Here is a 15,583-nt window from a genome sequence, read left to right as displayed (position 1 = left end):
TTTATTGTTTTTAGCAAATAATCATTAACTCAGAATTTTATGGCTGCAACCCGTTCCAAAAAAGGTGGGACAGGTGGCAAAGAAGACTGAGAAAGATGAGGAATGCTCATCAAACACCTGTTTGGAACATCCCACAGGTGAACAGGCGGATGCCATGATTGGGTATAAAAGGAGCCTCCCTGAATTGCTCAGTCATTCACAAGCAAAGCTGGGGCGAGCTTCACCTCTTTGTGAACAAGTGTGTGAGAAAATAGTCGAACAGTTTTAGGACAATGTTCCTCAACGTACAATTGCAAGGAATTTAGGGATTTCATCATGTACGGTCCATAATATCATCAAAAGGCTCAGAGAATCTGGACAAATCACTGCATGTAAGCGGCAAGGCCGAAAACCAACATTGAATGCCCGTGACCTTCGATCCCTCAGGCGGCACTGCATCAAAAACCGATATCAATGTGTTAAGGATATCACCACATGGGCTCAGGAACACTTCAGAAAACCAATGTCAGTAAAGACAGTTCGGCGCTACATCCGTAAGTGCAACTTGAAAATCTACTATGCAAAGCAAAAGCCATTTATCAACAACACCCAGAAACGCCGCCGACTTCTCTGGCCCCAGCTCATCTAAGATGGACTGATGTAAAGTGGAAAAGTGTTCTGTGGTCCGACGAGTCCACATTTCAAGTTGTTTTGGGAAATTCTGGGCGTCGTGTCCTCCGGGCCAAAGAGGAAAAGAACCATCCGGACTGTTATGGACGCAAAGTTCAAAAGCCAGCATCTGTGATGGTATGGGGCTGTGTTAGTGCCAATGACATGGGTAACTTACACATCTGTGAAGGCACCATTAATCCTGAGAGGTACATACAGGTTTTGGGGAAACATATGCTGCCATCCAAGCAACGTCTTTTTCATGGACGCCCCTGCTTATTTCTGCAAGACAATGCCAAACCACATTCTGCACCTGTTACAACAGTGTGGCTTCGTAGTAAGAGAGTGCGGGTACTAGACTGGTCTGCCTGCAGTCCAGACCGGTTTCCCATTGAAAATGTGTGCTGCATTATTAAGCGTAAAATACGACAACGGAGACCCCGGACTGTTGAACAGCTGAAGCTGTACATCAAGCAAGAATGGGAAAGAATTCCACCTGCAAAGCTTCAACAATTAGTGTCCTCAGTTCTCAAACGTTTACTGAATGTTTTTAAAAGAAAAGGTGATGTAACAGGTGGTACGGTGGCCGACTGGTTCGAGCGTCAGCCTCACAGTTCTGAGGACCCGGGTTCAATCCCCGGTCCCGCCTGTGTGGAGTTTGCATGTTCTCCCCGTGCCTGCGTGGGTTTTCTCCGGGCACTCCGGTTTCCTCCCACATCCCAAAGACATGCGTGCTAGGTTGATTGCATGCATAAATTGGAGACTCTAAATTGCCCGTAGGTGTGAATGTGAGTGCGAATGGTTGTTTGTTTGTATGTGCCCTGCGATTGGCTGGCAACCAGTTCATGGTGTACCCCGCCTCCTGCCCGATGACAGCTGGGATAGGCTCCAGCACGCCCGCGACCCTAGTGAGGAGAAGCGGCTCAGAAAATGGATGGATGGATGGAGGTGATGTAACACAGTGGTCAACACGACCCTGTCCCAGCTTTTTTTAAACATGTTGCAGCCATAAAATTCTAAGTTAATGATTATTTGCTAAAAACAATAAAATTTAGTTTGAACATTAAATATATTGTCTTTGTAGTGTATTCAATTAAATATAGGTTGAACATGATTTTCAAATCATTTGTTTAACACAACGTCCAAACTTCGTTGGAATTGGGGTTGTAAAAAAGTAACATAAAATACACAATAAACGATGTTCACGGTGGTTTCGTGAGGAGGCTTTTTTTTAAGTTTATCTTTAAAGGTGTTTATAATGGAGCTTCCCCTTATTGGGAGAGGGAGGTTGTTCCATATTGCGCTGCCTTTTAAAGATATTGTGTTTTGTCCTAACGTAGTCCGTTTACGATGAATCTCACAATCACCTCTGGTGCCTGACCTGGTGTTGCGACCTCTATGAGTCTTTTTGTGTATGAATTCCTTGACCGAAAGGGGAAAAGGGCTATGCAAACTTCTATAAATAAAACAGGAGCTTTTAAGTTTTCAAGGTAATAAGAACTGGTGTTCGCTAGCACTTTAAATTGGTGATAAGATTCTCCTCTTTTCGACTTCATGTTTCTTGTTAAAATACCAAAATTGCAAATTGCCTAATGTTATTAACGTTAATATATTGTAAAAAAATGTTTTTTATCAATACTCCTTTTAAAATAAATGGAATAGTTGAACAAACAATTTGTTACTGGTTTCTGATTTCAAAATTATCCATTATTTTGTTGTTTTATAAAATAATATGAGGTGATCATATATTTATATGGGGTGAGAGTCATAATGACCCGCCGAGGGAAACCATAACTATGATGTGGCCCGTGACAAAAATGACTTTGACACCCCTGCACTAAATCATTATAAATATGTTTTGGAACGTGAGCAAAACTATACACCCTGCACATGCATCTGAAAATGTCTGACAAAGTATTTAAGTGGATATTCAGTCTTCAATCTAAAAATAAATAAATAATCTGTTTCCACTTAGCACTATGGTTTATTTTTACAATTGTGACCATAATAACAGTAAATATGTTAATAGATCCTTGCAATGCCTTAGTATGTTCAATGTGAACAAAGTCAGATTTATTTATTTTTTTTTTAATTGTGCTATGCCCATGTTATGTTTATTAAAAATGAGACGTTATGTCATAGAGTTTCAAATTTCCCCCTGCACATAAGGATGGTTTGCAAATATGATTTTTAATACATATTTGCTGATTGATGTGAACATTCATAAACCTCTACATATTGGCATATTGAGATACAGTAGATAGTAGTAGTAAATGTCTCTGCGCACATTTCCAAATAATTTTTTGGAGAAAATTAATACAGAGTGGCCTACCATGCAGATTTATTTTGAACATTTAGTTTTGACAAAGGGCGGCACGGTGAACGACTGGTTGTACATCTGCCTCACAGTTCTGAAGACCGAGTTCAAATCCGGCCTCACCTGTGTGGAGTTTGCATGTTCTCCCCGTGCCCACGTGGGTTTTCTCTGTGTAGTCCTGTTTCCTCCCTTATCCCCAAAAATGCATGATAGGTTGATTGAAGACTCTAAATTGCCTGTAGGTGTGAATGTAAGTGTGAATGATTGTTTTTTTATATGTGCCCTGCGATTGGCTGGCGACCGGTTCAGGGTGTACCTGCCTCTTGCCAAAAGTTAGCTGGGATAGGCTTCAGCACACCTGCGACCCTAGTGAGGATAAGTGATATGCAAAATGGATGAATGGATAGTTTTGACAAACAGAGAGCTGTGAGAGTCACCTATTAAGAGACGATTGAATTTGTCATCATTTAGGAAGTGGAACAAGCTCAACATTTTGCAGTATTATGCTTGTACCTGTCCAACTATGACCTTGATCATATGAAATGGGTGGAAAGTAATTACGTGTGTGCAATGCTGTATGCAAATGCACACATTGCCTATGCCAAAGAAAAATGTCTCTGAAGTAGATAACATATGATATGCTTTATTTTATCATACTATAACATTGATACGGTAATAAGAAAAATGATCGAAAACATGGATTACCTGTATTGTGCCAAAGTCCACGTTTTCATAGTGGAAATGAGCACATTCTGCCAGTTTGGGAAAGTGGCCCTTGGTAAAGCAAAGTCTAATTGTAAAACACAAACAGAGTGTGGTCAGTCACTACTTCATAGTAACACAGAGTAAAACACGTAGAGAGTTTATTACATACAGCGAAAGTAATAAGAGGTTCCAGGTCGAAATAGAATCCACAATAGGAAAAACTCAAGCAGGAGAAAAGAGACGTTGAATAGCATTTAGAAGAGATGCATATGGTACGGAGAGAGCCAGATAGTAGGCTGTTGTGTCTTTGTAGGGAAGTGTCTACTAACTTTTTAACATTCTTGACCTTCATGCTTGCTGTGCTGCTGCTGGATGAGCGCATGAGGGTCTCAGTCCGCAGCTCGGGGATCTCGGCACTTCTTGCCTGAAAATTCACACAGACAAAACAAACTCAGTTCTGTTCACGGTAATAACAGAGGATGGACATTCTATTTGTTTCATTGATTTTATATACACTGAACAAAAATATAAACGCAACACTTTTGTTTTTGCTCCCATCTTTCGTGAGCTGGACTCCAAGATCTAAAACTTTTTCTACATACACAAAAGGCCCTTTCCCTCAAATATTGTTCACAAATCTGTCTAAATCTGTGTTAGTGAGCATTTCTCCTTTGTTAAGATAACCCATCCCACCTCACAGGTGTGGCATATCAAGATGCTGATCAGACAGCATGATTATTGCACAGGTGTGCCTTAGGCTGGCTGCAATAAAAGGCCACTGAAATGTGCAGTTTTGTCACACACCACAATGCCGCAGATGCCGCAAGTTCTGAGGGAGCGTGCAATTGGCATGGTGACTGCAGGACTGTCCACCAGAGCTGTTGCCCGTGAATTAAATGTTCATTTCTCTACCATAAGCCTTCTCCAAAGGCGTTTCAGTCAATTTGGCAGTACATCCAACCGGGCTCACAACCGCAGACCACGTGTAATCACACAAGCCCAGGACATCCACATCCAGCATGTTCAGCTCCAAGATCGTCAAAGATCAGCCACCAGACAGCTGCTGTAACAATCGGTTTGCATAACCAAAGAATTTCTGCACAAACTGTCAGAAACCGTCTGAGGGAAGCTCATCTGCATGCTCGTCGCCCTCATCGGGGTCTCGACCTGACTGCAGTTCGTCGTCGTAACCAACTTGAGTGGGCGAATGCTCACATTCGATGGCGTCTGGCACATTGGAGAGGTGTTCTCTTCATGGATGAATCCACGTTTTCACGATTCAGAGCAGATGGCAGGCAGTGTGTGGCGTCGTGTGGGTGCGCGCTTTGCTGATGTCACCGTTGTGGATCGAGTGGCCAATGGTGGCCGTGGGGTTATGGTATGGTCGGGAGTATGTTATGGGCAATGAACGCAGGTGCATTTTATTGATTGCATCACAGAGATACCGTGACGACATCCTGAGGCCCATTGTTGTGACCATCACCATCATTCACGACCATCACCTCATGTTGCAGCATGATAATGCACCCCATGTTGCAAGGATCTGTACACAATTCCTGGAAGCTGAATACATCCCGGTTCTTGCATGGCCAGCATACTCCCCGGACATGTCACCCATTGACCATGTTTGGGATGCTCTGGATCGGCGTATAAGACAGCGTGTTCCAGTTCCTGCCAATATCCAGCAACTTCACACAGTCATTGAAGAGGACTGGACCAACATTCCACAATCAACAACCTGATCAACTCTATGCGAAGGAGATGTGTTGCAATGCGAGAGGGAAATGGTGGTCCCACCAGGTCCCACCAGGAGCGAGCTGGTCCGCGCAGACTTAGAGGCAGGATGGGGACACATGGTCTGGGCCTACCGCTTTGTTAATCTTTTGTTGTTTGAAGATGCATCTCACATCCTATTCGTGGATGGTTAACGCAGAAGTCAGAGGTGTGATTGTAGTCGGTGGTGCGGCTGGGTGGGTGTGGGGTGTAAAAGTGTCCTTATCAAATCTGCAGTAGAAAGTGTTCAAGTCATCGGCTAGTCTACTATTGTTCTCAGCTTGGGGGGATCGTCGCTTGTAATTGGCTAGTGATGTAATGCATGCCAGACTGATTTAGTCGTTCGCGGTAAACTGTTTTTCATACTTTGCTGCATAGTTTCTCTTGGCAATGTTCATTTCTTTTGTCAGCTGGTTTCTAGTGCGATTATACAGGGCCCTGTCCCTGCTCTGATATGCGCCTTCCTTAGCTTGGCGAAGTTGGTTAGGTTTGGTGGTTAACCACGGCTTGTTGTTATTGAACGTCCGAAATGACTTTGTTGGTACACACACATCTTCGCAGAAACTAATATAGGAGCAGACAGTGTCCGTATATTCATCCATGCTGCCAGCTAAATTTTCAAACACACTCCAGTCTGTGCAGTCTAAACAACTTTAAAGTTCTATCTTTGCTTCATTGGTCCACCTTTTCACTGTTTTCACTGTCGGCTTTGCGCATTTAAGTTCTTCCCTGTATGTTGGTATTAAGTGAATTAAGCAGTGATCAGACGAGGTCTTATAATACTAAGAAAGCACAGTGGCATTTTAAAAATTCCACTGTGACACAGTAAAACTGTTCCGGCAGAAAAGGTATACAAATCCTCCATTCTACTTTACCTAACAGCAGAACTGGAAAAAAAAAAAAAAAAAGGTTTCATTCCACTGCTTTCCCAGATGTTTTAGATTTTTGCTTGGTATTGTTTCAGTACCAGGATCGAGGAATTTTATGGAGGTATAGTATCGAAGTCAGAATTTTGGTATCGTGGCACCACTAGAGGAGCTAGCACGTACACAGAGAAGCGAGGCGCTCAGACCTAGGAAGCTGCAAATATAGAAATGAGATGAGCCCAGTGTGTACAGAGAATGCTAATGCTATAAACAAAGCTAACAACAAAGCAACGTGCGACACTTACAGACAAAGGCACACAACTTCCTTCATAGCAGTATTTTAGCAGGTATGCAATCTGCACAGTCAAATTATAATAAAATCCCATGAAACTAGGAAGAAAATCAGGTGAAAATGAGAGCGTAGCAGCATCAACATCATGGGGGGCAATCACGGGCAAGCTCCCTGAAATAAATTACTGTCCCACCCCCTATTAGTGCAGCCTTTTCGTAGCAAATTTTAGATATATTTTTTTTTTACATCTGTGTAAATATATTTATTTACATCACTACCAGTGAGATGAAGATTTAAAAAAAAATAAAAAAAATAAAAAAATAAGAAAAACTGCAGCTCATTTGCATGCGTATGGTCACATCCTGTCAAAGTATCTTATTGGAAACAGCTGATTGTGTGAAAGAGAGCTGACTGCTGTTGAACTTGGCCTAACATTTGGCACTTCTACTGGCAATGTGAAAGAATTCATTTTCCCCTCTGAGAACTGCATACAGAAAAGTGCCCACACGCACCGCCAACAACTCTTTTAAACCTAAGCCATGTGTTTAATTCAACCACCAGGCATACCTGTTTTTAACACTTATGTTGAATATATGTGACACTGTGTGTGTGTGTGTGTGTGTGAGGGAGCGCAATAAAGAGGAGAGAGAGAGAGAGAGAGAGAGAGAGAGAGAGAGAGAGAGAGAGAGAGAGAGAGAGAGAGAGAGAAGATGGAGAGACAAAGAGAGAGAGAGCAAATGCATGATTGCATTTTCTGGAAACACTTTGGTCCAAGAGATGGATTAGTGTATACACAGTGCCGTGAAAAAGTCAATTCTGAGATTTTTGCAGAATTTCCCCACTTTGTTTAAGATCATGAAACATAAATAATAAATATCAGAAAAATATAAGCCAAGTGAATTTAGAATGCTGTTTTTAAATAGTGATTTTGTCTATTAAGAAAAAAAAAAAACAATTAGAAGTTACCTGGCACACACACACACACACATTCACACCTACGGGCAATTTACAGTCTTCAATCAACCTAGCACGCATGTCTTTGGGATGTGGGAGGAAACCGGAGTGCCCGGAGAAAACCCACGCAGGCACGGGGAGAACATCCAAGCTCCACACAGGCGGGGCCATGATTTGAACCCCGGTCCTCAGAACTGTGATCTGATGTGCTAACCAGTCGGTCACCGTGCCGCCGTGTGTGTGTGTGTGTGTGTGTGTGTGTGTATATATATATGTGTATATATATATATATATATATATATATATTTTGATGATATATATATATATATATATCATCAAAAGGTTCAGAGAATCTGGAGAAATCCCTGCATGTAAGCGGCAAGGCCAAAAACGAACATTGAATGCCCGTGACCTTCGATCCCTCGGGCGGCACTGCATCAAAAACCGACATCAATGCGTCAAGGATATCACCACATGGGCTCAGGAACACTTCAGAAAACCAATGACAGTAAATACAGTTCGGCGCTACATCCGTAAGTGCAACATGAAACTCAAATATGCAAAACAAAAGCCATTTATCAACAACACCCAGAAACGCCACCGGCTTCTTTGGGCCCGAGCTCATCTAAGATGGACTGATGCAAAGTGGAAAAGTATTCTGTGGTCCGACGAGTCCACATTTCAAATTGTTTTTGGAATTTGTGGAAGTCGTGTCCTCGGGGCCAAAGAGGAAAAGAACCATCCGGACTGTTATGGACGCAAAGTTCAAAAGCTAGCATCTGTGTTGGTATGGGGCTGTGTTCGTGCCAATGGCATAGGTAACTTACACATCTGTGAAGGCACCATTAATGCTGAAAGGTACATACAGGTTTTGAAGAAACATGCTGCCATGCAAGCAACGTCTTTTACAAGGACGCCCCTGCTTATTTCAGCAAGACAATGCCAAACCACATTCTGCACAACAGCTTGGCTTCATAGTAAAAGAGTGCGGGTACTAGACTGGTCTGGAAATAATTCCACCTACAAAGCTTCAGCAATTAGTGTCCTCAGTTTCCAAACGTTTATTCAATCTTGTTAAAAGAAAAGGTGATGTAACACAGTGGTAAACATGACCCTGTCCCAGCTTTATTGGAACATGTTGCAGCCATAAAATTCCAAGTTAATGATTATTCGCTAAAAACAATAAAGTTTATCAGTTTGAACATTAAATATCTTGTCTTTGTAGTATATTTAATTAAATATAGGTTGAACATGATTTGCAAATCATTGTATTCCGTTTTTATTTATGTTTAACACAACGTCCCAACTTCATTGGAATTGGGGTTGTACACGATGTGTATATATAATATATCTTCCTTCGTCGTCTCCTCGTACAGTGGAGACGCTTTTATGCTCGCTCTGTTTGCTTTGCCTCTGTTTGCATTTTTTCTTGCTGATAAGCTTGTTTTTCTTCTTCCAAGGAAATTGGAAGAAACAACTTTTGGGACTGTACTTCTTTTTTTGTAGATTTTGTAGATGCAGTCAGTTGTTGCCATACTCCAAAATCTTTTTTGATTCCCCCTTACGCGTGAGCGTGACCTGCTAATTAGCACAGGCCTGCTATTAGCAACGAGACCAGCAACAAGATGCCTCTCTATTACACTGAGGACTGAACAGCATAAACAAGTCCAGTTAACTGCATAATTGATAGAAACCACCACACGTTTAAATTTGGCTGAAGCCCGCCTCCTTGATGTTGAAATGCAATGTGATGATGCTTAGGCTCGGAGAGCCGACCTAAATGCTGCAGCTGAGGCTGCACAGTTGATGTCTAAAGACGGCGGCGAATTAAACTGTGAGGATGATAAATCAACCCAAGCTCCTATCTCTAGCGAACTAACTTCCGGAGTTCAACAAAAACAGCTACAAGACGCTTGTGCTAAATTGGTAGAATTAGCCGACCGACCGTCTAATGACCAAATGCTTGAATTACAGGCTGAACATCAGCGAGCAACTCTTCTGATGCGTCAAGCATCCGGTGACATCCAGCGGCTCACAGAACGCACCGAAACACTGCAAAAGCAGAATGCTCCAAAGAGATGGAACAGTCCTAAGAGCCCAAGACAGAGATGGTAGTCCTGGAGACTGAGCTGTCCCGCCTCCAACAACAGCTGTCCCATATCAGGTGTGAGCTACAATTTGCTCGACAAGCTGTCCGCCGACTGTCTGACTCATCCCATTGCTCTGGCCCCTGCTACAGACAGCCGGGTGCCCTCCCTCTCCAAAAGTGTCACAGAGCCTGACAAAACATCTCCATCCTTTGGGCCAGAACTCACCTTCAGGGGCCGCCGTGAGACCTCCTCACGGGTGGCGGCCCCACCTGTCACAGCCACCTTTTTGACTCACCCCCAACTCTTCCTCCACCCAGCGCCGCTCCAGGTATGACTCTAAAAGACTTAGACAAAGTTGTGCACAACATTCCGAGGTTTGAACCTAAACCAAACGGGTCACACAGCACAGCCACTTACCTTGAATTTCACCTTAAACAATTCCCTTCCTACTGACAACAAATTGTACCTAATTAAATTTATGTCTGGCCGAGATGTAAGTAGCTTAATTGAACGACAACCGGCTCATGTACTGACTGATTAGCAGGCTCTCTGCCAAGCACTGTCTCAAGAATTTGATGATCCAGAGGCCGCAACCTGCTTATCTGCAGCCCTCACACTTAAACAAGGGAAACTTGAGACACCACAAGCTTATTACTGCCGGGTGAGTAAAGTGTGCTTCGGGAAATTTAAATGAACCGAATATGGAAGAGGACAAAAATTTCAAAACGCTGTTTGTCAAAAACCTACATCCGGATACCAGCCACCTAGCTGGACGTGGCAGCGTGCCTACGCACACTGTCTTGTGCCCAACTGCGTGAACTGGACGCCAAAGCTTTTGCTAAACAAAAAAACCCTCCCTCTAACGCACAAGACTCGGCGTCTTCACAAACGAACCATCGCAGATGGAATTAGAGGGAGCTACGTGCAACACGCGTGCGAATGACACACAAACCCGACAATCAAAAGATGTCCTTTAATCCAAACAAGCAATATTGGCCCGCATGCAACAATGGTCCTCTTAACCAACGACGCCAATCCAAAGCTAAATTAAAATCATGGAATGACTGCAACTCTAATCCACGCCAAATTTAAATGTCGAAACAGGGTACACGCGACGACCAGCCTAAATCTGACTCGTATAACCGAGACCCTAAAACGAATAGTGACAACCGGAAAAAGGGCTCCCGAACTAAACAGCTCCCAAAGGTAACTTAGTGCCGTGGCATAAAAAATTATTTGGTGCTCCGCAGCCTGTCCAAAGACAAAAAGCCGGACGCATCATTATGACTAGGCCTGACTGAGTCGAACAGAGCCACAGAGGACGTGATAGGTCAATTAGGTAACCTCCGTTGTTCCCCTAATGACCTGCCAAGTACCCCTGTGACCCCGGTCGACTCCACGATGACCTCACCTCGCCATAATCTGAGCGGACCACTTTGTGACGACCAAACCCTAGACCCCTGTCGTGCCGTCCTTATCGTCCGATTAGACCCAGGTGAGGCCCGACTCGCGTGACATTACGCTACTGAATAATGTTCTGCCATTCCATCTGCTTTTGGGTGAACTAACCGCTAAAGGTACTTCTCGGAAGTTCTATTTAACCGTTACACTCAAGCAAGAACTTGTCCACGAAGCTCTGATTGACCCCGCGGCAGACATCACTGTTATGTCCCAAGCTGTGTTCAATTGGCTTCTGACGCTGCTACAAGCCAGTGGCCGTGACCGCGCATTTTCAGTGACCAACACTGAGCCAAACACCTTAACTATGCTCCACTGGACAATTGGCCCCATGACGTTAGTCCATCCAGTCTACGTGTCTCTAATTGAGTCCGTCCCCCTGCTCATCGGCCAAGACCTGCTCTGCCACTTCGAGCCACGGACATGATTTCTCACTCGGACGCTAAGTTAATTAACTTTCACCCCCAGCCAGCCTGAAGAGTCTCACCAACAAAAACTTATTTTTTGGAACACTGGCTTGATGCCCAAGAAGGTGAGAAACCCACTGTTCAGTGGTTCCCCATGAAGCCACAGGGACATCGGTTCCTTTTGTCTGGGACAATGGATTGAGCACGAGCGACATACACAGGAGGTGGAAAGCTACTGTAACTCCGGGGGAACGAATCACAATCTACACCAAATTTCAATGATGTATGATATTTTAAGAACTTTGTATGAACGTTCCCAGTGTTACCATCACAACAGCCCCACTAGTGATTGTATTTCTGCAAATTTGAATGTCTGATGTCAAATCTGTTTGTCAACTGTACCGGATTAGACGTTTCATCCCACACAACACAAATGCCTCATTGCAAATATTACAGTCTTCTCAGCAAGCACATACAATTGAAACATTCAATACAGGGATTAGAGTGGATGTGCGCATGACAGTGCAAAGCTGGAAACCGGTCTTGTTGTCATAAATCCAATAATTAATATTTTATCCCACTGGTTGTAAACCACAAAATAATCCTAGAATGGAAAAGTAACATTAAGAGGCGGTCTATCTTCCCTTTTGGCCCCTGGAGTGGGGTGAGGGTACCCCCATTTCGGCTGGGCATGAAGGCCGGAGCCCCCTTTGTTGTGCACGCTCATTCGACCAACTTGCCGAAGACTGGCTCAGCCAGGAAGCCCCACCTCTCACCACGAGGTGGCGAGGACACATCAGACCCTTCCCCGCCGCAGGCACCCTGCCAGCGCCCGAGCTAACCTTGCGGGTGCCTGGGCAGCTCACGGGCAAGCTCTGTTGGGAAGGAAGCGGGCAGTGCACGTCTGCTCCGAGTGTCTTGCGAACAGCGACACCCAGGCTCCGGCCGCCCTGCCTTGGAACTCTTTTTCCTGCTCTTCCTTTTTCCTTCCTCCTTTAATGCCAGGTCCACCTGTTCCCCGTGCGGACCGGCCCGGCCAAACATTCGAGAGATCGACTAGCCTGCCCAAATTGTGTTCCACGCACGTAAATCCAATTTGCGGTCTACTAAAGTACAGTTTAGGGCATATTTGGGTTTAAATTAATGAGAACAGGAACCCCCAGCTATATGCATAATCATCCCATGCTCATTTCCACCCTCACATCACAAGTCTGTCTCCTTTACCAATGTTAGTCTGTCCTTTGTTTTGCTTTTCCCTGCATCGTGCTCCTGTAGATTCTCCTGTTAGATCTCATTAAATGTTCGATAAAAATTCACTACCTGTATCATTTGTGTGTGTTTGGGTTCGACAAAAGACCTCTGGTTATCGAGAACTCTTATTTAATTCCTGCAGCAACCTTAAGATTGCAGTGGGCTCAGGAATACATTGGACTTATTTTTTTCCGCAGTTTTATTCACTGATGAATGCTGCTACTTTGAATGGTTCAGATGGATAGAGATTTGGATGGTTTGTTGTTGGCCACTATATCCCACCAAGGGTGCAATGTTAGCAAGGAGGTGATGTTTTGGGCTGGACTAAGGGGAGGGAGAGATGGTCGACTCCTTTATGGTTTCTGAAGTAGTCTGACTGACCTCTGCAAAATATGTGGACTTTCTAACTGACAATTCCATACCAAAGTATACAAATTTTTAAAATGTGCCTTTGACAGTAAAATTATTCTCATGCAAAACACACCATTCTACGCTGCAATACATGTCATTGAAGATTTGGCTGCTTTGGGTATAAAGGGAGAAAAACTCATCATCCCCTGACCTCAACCCTATTGAGAAACTGCTTCAATTGAAAATCTTTGAGGGTGGGTGGCAACATATCGCCAAACAGCAACTCTGGGAGGAAATACATCCTTAAATGAGACACAGGCAAAAACGATCCATGGACGATTTTAATGGATGAAAAAGTAGTTGATTTAAGAGGGACTCCCGTGAAACTGCATCAGCAAATGTGTTTTTAGTGATCTCAATGTAATGACAGTAATCTGACATGCTTTTTTTCTTTAACAACTACTTGTTGAAAAAAAAAAAGGGTGTATAATAATTTGGAACACAGTAAATAGCATAACTGAGTAATTGTGCAAAAAATGAAGTGTTGTTATGATGGGCTTGTTCAAAATAAACAATTATTCCAGAAGCTAATATACAGTTGATTTAAAAAAAAAAAAAAACATTCATTCTAAATTGCAATGACCGTTTAAGAAAATGAACAAAAAGAGATGTCTAATCATTTGAAACAGTGCATTCGCAACAGGGAACTGATGTAATAGTTACATGAAGTTGCTGAGCGCTTCTTGTCACTTATTCTAACCTCCAGAGACATGAATAATGTATGCAAGTCTTGCAGAGTCTAAGTGCACAATCAAATGCTGAATAAAGACAAGTAGACAGAAAAGGCTTCTAAATTAAATATCATTAGCACGATGTGCTTGTTGATTCTCTCCCTCTTGCCTGGTAAAAGAAGGCAATTGCAATAGACTCCAACAACACACAGACCACGTCTGAATGTTACCATGGAGACGGCCTCATTTTAACCGTACTGTTGCAAGAAGTAAAACCCAAACCAAAGACTAGAGAAAAAATAATACTGTTTAAGTTTCTTTGTATATGATAAAAAAAATTAAGGTTTTATGTAGATTATGTTTTCTGTTATATAGGCCTACAAAGAACCTCAAACAATTTTACCTATTAGAATAAGAAAAGAGTATGAACGTTGTTACATAGAAAGAAATAATGAATGGTGCTAGGTTGTAAATGAAATGAAATCCAAGATGGAGAAATTATTACACATGGAGAGTAAATAAATACTTAAATACATAAGTAAAGTAAAGTAACGTACATCAGTAAGTTAGCTAACAGCTATCTTCATGAATATTCACTGCTGTGGTAGTGTTTGAGGAGCAGAGCACATATTGTCCACACAGAGGAAAATAACAGCTAATCATCTTTATTTATACAGTGGAACCTCGATAAAACGGACCCTGATATAACGGATATCGGATGAAACGGACCATCAGAACTGAACAATGTGTCGAAAAAATAGCTTTCCATTTGTCGCTTAAAATGCCGTTGACAAAGTCTGTTAGTTTCACAATTGGGCTCTATTGTTTACTGGCGCTATGGCGCAATGCAGGCAGAGAAAGAGACTGACGTATTTCCGGGCCAAATATATACCTGTCCAAAATGACCAGATCCACCTCCAAAAGAGGTGCCTCTCGTGGCTACGTGGTGGCCATGTTGAATGTGGGGCATTAATGGCATGATGGTTATATCAATTGTCTATTGTGCGTAGAGAGAGAGAGAGCGACATGGCTTTGAGGACTACAAAACACTGTCTGGAACATACTATTTGTAGTAGCTGTTCACCTTTAGCAATGGAAATTGGAACAAGGAACCACACTAATTGGTCGCGGCTCATGAAAGGGACTTGCCTGTGATGAGTACGATACATCAACAATGCCACAATGACCAAGCACACCAGCGTGGTTAGTTTGGATGAAATGTGAAACTTTCAAACATTTTCAAGCTTTTTTTTAATATTTATTTACAATAACTTTGTACTGTACTGTGCACTTTAGGCCATGAAAAACAAACTACGAAAAAATGTTGTACTGTATAGTAATATGAGTGCATTTGGCTTCAAAAATAAAAAATAAAAAGTGATTCCATGTAATGGACAAGCAGCTAAATTGGACCCCAGGCCTCTATTAGTCTGTTCTATCGAGGTTCCACTGTATATAGGAAACATGACTAAGGATAGGACCCACAGCTCAAAACATGAGCATGACAGAATGTGCATGTAAGTGTACAAAACGTGTATCTATTTGTGTGTCTGACCATGGCACTAATTGTCTCTTCCCAGTCAGGTCTCTCTCTAGGATGAATGTGAGCCAGTTCAGTCACAACGTCGTCGTCCTCCAGATGGAGTCCAAGTCTTGGGCTCCTGCATGCATCAAACACAACACAATAAATCTTTTGACATTGTTGGAGGACCATATATATATATATATATATATATATAT

At 42.8% G+C, this 15,583-nt stretch overlaps 1 protein-coding gene across 8 annotated transcripts in view; it reads right to left on the bottom strand.

Moving 5' to 3' along the window:
* The window catches only part of arhgap32b (Rho GTPase activating protein 32b), a 125,138-nt gene that overhangs the window by 67,505 nt on the left and 42,050 nt on the right, over positions 1-15,583 (bottom strand). For 6 of the 8 annotated variants that reach the window (XM_061701947.1, XM_061701949.1, XM_061701950.1 and 3 more), the window contains exons 4-6: positions 15,399-15,504; positions 4,000-4,094; positions 3,671-3,755 (exon numbers count right to left, since the gene is read on the bottom strand). In XM_061701947.1, the coding sequence (XP_061557931.1) occupies positions 3,671-3,755; positions 4,000-4,094; positions 15,399-15,504 (286 nt within the window). Of the gene's footprint in view, positions 1-3,088; positions 3,130-3,670; positions 3,756-3,999; positions 4,095-15,398; positions 15,505-15,583 lie in introns of those variants that run through there. The other 2 variants (XM_061701952.1, XM_061701953.1) reach the window with 2 other exon arrangements.

Source organism: Phycodurus eques, chromosome 17, assembly GCF_024500275.1.
Source record: "Phycodurus eques isolate BA_2022a chromosome 17, UOR_Pequ_1.1, whole genome shotgun sequence".
Classification (NCBI taxonomy): domain Eukaryota; kingdom Metazoa; phylum Chordata; class Actinopteri; order Syngnathiformes; family Syngnathidae; genus Phycodurus; species Phycodurus eques.
This window is presented reverse-complemented; position numbering and strand designations above follow the sequence as displayed.